Source organism: Equus asinus, chromosome 9 (assembly GCF_041296235.1).
Source record: "Equus asinus isolate D_3611 breed Donkey chromosome 9, EquAss-T2T_v2, whole genome shotgun sequence".
Lineage (NCBI taxonomy): Eukaryota > Metazoa > Chordata > Mammalia > Perissodactyla > Equidae > Equus > Equus asinus.
Genome location: NC_091798.1, coordinates 95,901,026 through 95,906,594, shown reverse-complemented (window position 1 = coordinate 95,906,594; position 5,569 = coordinate 95,901,026). Strand labels below are relative to the sequence as shown.

The 5,569-nt window shown below is 40.6% G+C and overlaps 1 protein-coding gene across 1 annotated transcript; it reads left to right on the top strand.

Annotated features, from left to right (window-relative positions):
* The first annotated feature begins 220 nt into the window (after nucleotides 1-220).
* Nucleotides 221-1,195, top strand: LOC123288808 (olfactory receptor 2C3-like). The gene has a single exon (XM_044777149.2). It carries the CDS (start codon nucleotides 221-223, stop codon nucleotides 1,193-1,195), a length of 975 nt encoding a protein of 324 aa, XP_044633084.2.
* Nucleotides 1,196-5,569: the final 4,374 nt, after the last annotated feature.

Here is a 5,569-nt window from a genome sequence, read left to right as displayed (position 1 = left end):
AGGCTACGCATGCTCCCTGCCCTTTAGCAACAGTACACATTGGCCTTCAGGAGGTGACGCAACATCACTCATGAAGCAGCTGGGAGGATGCATTCGAGAACACTGGGCACAAATTCACTTGGAAAATGTGCTAACTCATATAATCACTTGATTCTTCTTATTCTGTGCCCCCACTCACCCATAGGTGGTCTTTTTGTCCCACCCCCGACTGCATGTGGTGATGGAAATAGCCAATGCAAGTTCTCCAGAAGTCTTCATACTCCTGGGCTTCTCTTCACAACCCTCGCTAGAACCTATCCTCTTCGTCCTTGTCTTGGGGTTTTATGTGGTGTCTCTCTTGGGCAATGGCACCATCATTCTGGTCTCCTGTGTGGATGTGCACCTCCACACTCCGATGTACTTCTTTCTTGCCAATCTCTCCTCCCTGGACATTGGCTTCACCACGAGCATCATCCCACAACTCCTGGTCAACCTCTGGGGACCACAGAAAACCATAAGCTATGGAGGCTGCGTGGTCCAGTTCTATATCTCACACTGGCTGGGGGCCACTGAGTGTGTCCTCCTGGCAGTTATGTCCTATGACCGCTATGCTGCCATCTGCAGGCCACTCCAGTACACCATCATCATGCATCCACAGCTTTGCCTCAGCCTGGCCCTCGCCTCATGGCTCGGGGGTTTGACCACCAGCATGGTGGCCTCCACGCTCACCATGGTCCTACCACTGTGTGGGAACAATCGCATTGACCACTTCTTCTGTGAGATGCCCCTCATTATGCAACTGGCTTGTGTGGACACCAGCCTTAATGAGGTGGAGATGTATGTGGCCAGCTTTATCTTTGCTGTCTTGCTTCTGGGCCTCATCCTGGTCTCATATGGCCATATTGCCTGTGCTGTGTTGAAGATCAGGTCAGCAGAAGGGCGGAGAAAGGCCTTCAACACCTGCTCTTCCCACGTGGCAGTCGTGGCTCTGTTTTACGGGAGCATCATCTTCATGTACCTCCAGCCGGCCAAGAGCAACTCTCACGAACGGGGCAAGTTCCTGGCCCTCTTCTACACTGTGGTCACCCCGATGCTGAACCCCCTGATTTACACGCTGAGGAACAAGGACGTGAAGAAGGCTCTCAGGCGCCTTGTGTTAGAGAAGAGCTGTGGCTTGTGGGGACACGGGGGCACATTTAGAGACCGTAGTCACTAGTGAGGAGGAACAAGTTTAAAGTATCAAAATAGATTTTGGGGCAGGATATTGAAATGTTATTTCTGTTCCATATTCCTTGATTTTATGATACGTGACAATCTGAAATGAATGTGCTCTGGCACCATTTTAAGGCCCAGATGATAAGAAAGTATTTGCTGTTTTTATTTTATTAATAATCATAGCCTTGTTTTAGTTGTTTATATTGTTTTATATGTAATATATACCTTAATTGTCATATTGTTAATTGTTTATATAGTTATATATGTAAATTGTTACATAATTTTGCTAACTGTTTGTAGCAATGTCTGTCATTGAAGGGGATTGTGAGAAGTCCTTTACATTTTAGTCCAATATTTGTAATGGCTCAGTGAAGTAGATATTATTAACCTCACAAAGATTAGGTAATTACAAACCTATTAAGGTTTTATGTTGAATTTAAGTCTCGACCTATCTATCCATCCACATGCTTGCTATTTTGCCTTTAACCCCTTGTGATGTAATAAGAAACATATCTTTTACCTTTGTGCCTGCTTCCTGGCACAGAGCTTCTAGGACCCTTGGAGTTTCCTCAGTGACATGGGGGAGAGGAGCTTCATTTGTTATTCATAACAGCCCATTTCAACCCTACCTGATTTATGCAATGAGGTGACTCCAGGTGGGGCCCCTGGATGGCTTCAGGATGGGGACCGGTGGCCAGGGGATCCAACCATGTGATCAGAGGGTTGGAACTTTCAGCCCCACCCCAGACCTTCAGGGAGGGAGAGGGGCTGAAGGTTGAGTTCATTCACCCATGGCCAGTGATTTAGTCGTTCATGTCTAAGAATGGAACCTCCATAAAACCCCTAAATGATGGGGTTTGGAGAGCCTCCTTATTGGGTGGGTGTCACACCCCAGACCCCACAGGGACAGAAGCTCCTACACTAGGGACCGTTCCAGACCTCGCCTCATGTACCTCTTCATCTGACTGTTCATGTGCTTCCATTACAATAAACCAGTAAACTTAAGTGTTTCCCTGGGTTCTGTGATACATTCTAGCAAATCACGGAAGCTGAGGGAGGGGTCATGGGGACCCCTGATTTAGAGCCAGTTGGTCATAAGTCTGGGTGGCAACCTGGGACTCGGGACTGCCCTCTGAACTGAGGGCTGCTGTGGGATTGAGCCCTTGGACCTGTGGGGTCTGTGCTGACTCTGGGCGTTATTGTCAGAGGCATGAATGCGTATCTATGGTAGGTCTCCACGTCGGTTTTCTTCCTTTATTTGTTCCATCAGCTTTTTTCATTTTTAGCATAGATCCCTTATATTTATTTATTTTATACTCATTTCATTTTTTGGCTAATCTGCCATTTTTTAAAAAGTTTTCATTGCAAACATGTAGAAGTATGATCGATTTTCACGTGTTGACGTTGTAGACTTTGGGCTGCTTTAGGTCACTTAATAGTTCTCTGAATTCTTTTTGTAGATTCTTTGGGATTTTCTACGAGGATAATCATGTTGTTTATGAGTAGGTTCAGTTGTATTTTTTTTGCTTTCAATTCATGTGCCATTTATTTGTTTTTGCCTTATTTGCCCTGGCTAGGACTTCCAGTAAGACGCTGAATTGGATGATAAGAGTGGACATGGTCCTCATTTCTGATCACAGAGAGAAACCATTCAGTGTTGAGTACGATGTTAGCTGGTGGCTTTTCCAAGATGCTGTTTATCAAGGTGAGCAAGTTCCTTTCTCTTCCTAGTCTACCGAATGTGCGTGTCATGAAGGGCGCTGGATTGAGTCAAATGCTTTTTCCGCATCTATTGGGGTGACCATGTTGTCATTCATCCCATACTTGGGCATATGGCATTCATTGGTTTTCAGATGTTAAAGGAGCCTTGCTGTCCAGAGGTATGTCCCACTTGGTCATGGTGTGTAATCCTTTCATCTGTTGCCGGATATGACTTGCTCCTATTCTGCTGAGGATTTTGAATCTGTATTAGTGAGGGATATTTGCTTGTCCTTTTCCTTTCTGTTCTGTCTCTGGTTTTTATATCAGGCTAATCCTGATCTCATAATTTGACTTGCAATTGTATTCATTCTTCTACTGCTTTCCACAAAAAACTGTGTGAAATTGGTATTACTTCTTTAAACATTTGGTGGAATTTGTCAGTCAACTCTGCTAGGCTGGCAGGTTTTATTGGAAAGTTTTTAACTAAGAATTGAATTTTGCTAATATTAATAGGAAAATTCAGGTATGTATTTCATCTTGCCTATGTTTTAATAGTTTGTGGGTTTTGAGAAATTGGTCCATTCATCTGTTAGAATTGATGTGTGTAGTGCAGTTATTTTTAGTAATGTCTTTTTATCTTTTTAAGATATTTGTGATCTGAACTGATACCTTCACTTTTCATTCCTGATAGTGAGAATTTCAGTCTTCTGTCTTCTTTTCATTGTCAATCTTACTAGATGTTTATCAGTTTTACTGATAACCAGCTCTTCTCTATAATTTTCTATAGATTTTCTTCTATTTTTTCTCTAGTCAAATTTACTGATTTCTGCTCTTACATGTCTTATTTCTTTTGCTTGCTCCATTGTTTGCAGAACTGCATATTTTTCTGATTTCCTAATGTGGTAGTTTATATTGTTAATTTGGGATTTCTTTTCTATTTTAATAGGTTTTATATATGTATATGTGTATATATATATATATATATATATATATATACTTTCAAATGTGCATATATATTTCCTCTAAACCCTGCTTTGTCTGTATCCCATGAATTTTAACATATTGTATTTTCGTTTTTGTTTAATTCAAAATATTTTCTGATTTCTCTTTAAACCTTATTTCTGATCTTTGGATTATTACAAAATGTGATCTTTGCATTATTACAAAATGCGTCATTTAATTTATAAGTGTTTGAATAATATTTTTTCATTATCTTTCTTTTGTTGATTCCTAGTTGGATTCCATCATTCTTGTAGAACATACTTGGTATGATTTCAAGTACTTTAAACTTGTTCCGTTTGTTTACTATCTGTCCTATGTCTATTATTGTGAATGTTGCACGTGTACCGGAAAGGAATGTGTATTGTGCTTTCATTGGGTGAAATTCCAAAAACAGCAGTTAGATCCAGGTGCTTGACAGTGTTCAGTTCTTTTCTACCCTGTCGATTTTCTCTAGACCGCTTACTACAGAGTAAGAGAAGAGAGTTAAATTCTCCAACTGTAACTGTGGAATTGTCTGTTTCTCCTTTCAGTCCCCCAATTTTTGCTTTATGTTTTTTGAAGCTCTGTTGATGGGTGCCTTGCTGTTCTTCCTTCTTTCCTGATATCTCAAGTTTTCTTCTGCTATCAGTTCTGTTCTGTTGAAGAACTTCCTTTAGCAATTCTCATACAGCAGGCTTACTGTCAATGAATCATCTTAATTGCCTTCATCTGAGAATGTTTTATTTTACCTCTGCCCCTAAAGATTATTTCTGCTGGGTTTAGAAATTTGTTTTCAATTTCTTTCTTTCAACGCGCTAAAAATTTTGTGTCACTTTCTTCTGTCCTCTGTGGCTCTAATGAGAAATCCAGTTACTTGAATGGTTGTTCCCCTGTAGGCACTGTGTCGCTCTTCTTTAGTTGTTTTCCAGTTCTTTCTCTTTGTCTTCAGCTTTCAGCAGTTTGATCTTGATTTTGTCTGGGTATGGGTTTCTTTGGGTTTTCCTGTTTCAGTTTCATTAAGCTTCTCGAATCTGTGTCTTTTGTCACGTTGGGTAAGTTTTGGGCCATTATTTCTTACATATTTTTTTCAGCACTATGCTTTTTCCCTTGTCTTTCTAGGATTCCAGTGGCATGAATGTTAGACTTTCTATATTGTGCCAAAGGTCTTTGAGGCTCTGTTCATATTTCTTTCATTTTTCTCTCCTTTTCAAATAATTTTTAGTTGACACATGTTCATCTTTACTGATGCCTTCCTTTGTCATTTCCCTTCTGCTTTTGAGCCTATGCAGTTCGATATTTCTTTTGGATATTATATATGTTACTTCTAAAATTTACATTTGGTTCCCCTTTAGGTGTCTTTTTTTTAATGGATCTTTCCATGTTTCCATTTATTTCAATTGCTTGTTGGCACACACTTATTATTAGGTGCCTTAAATTTTCATCAGATCATTCCATCATGCCTTCTTGGCATTGGCATCTATCCAGTGTCTTTTACCCATGCAAATCGATATTTCTGTGGTTCTTCAAACATCAAGCAATTCTTGAATGTATCCAGGACATTATGGGTATCATGTCATGAGTCTCTAGGGTTGCAAGTTCCAACCTAGCTCCCATGGGCTGTGCCTCCAACGTCGGTTCAGTTTTCGTAAGCTTTGCAGTGCTAGTTGGATCTATCCATGTGTGTGGTACCCAG

What these genes read in the sequence shown, in the direction of transcription:
- LOC123288808 (XM_044777149.2), top strand. Translation starts at nt 221, where the DNA reads ATGGAAATAGCCAATGCAAGTTCTCCAGAAGTCTTCATACTCCTGGGC.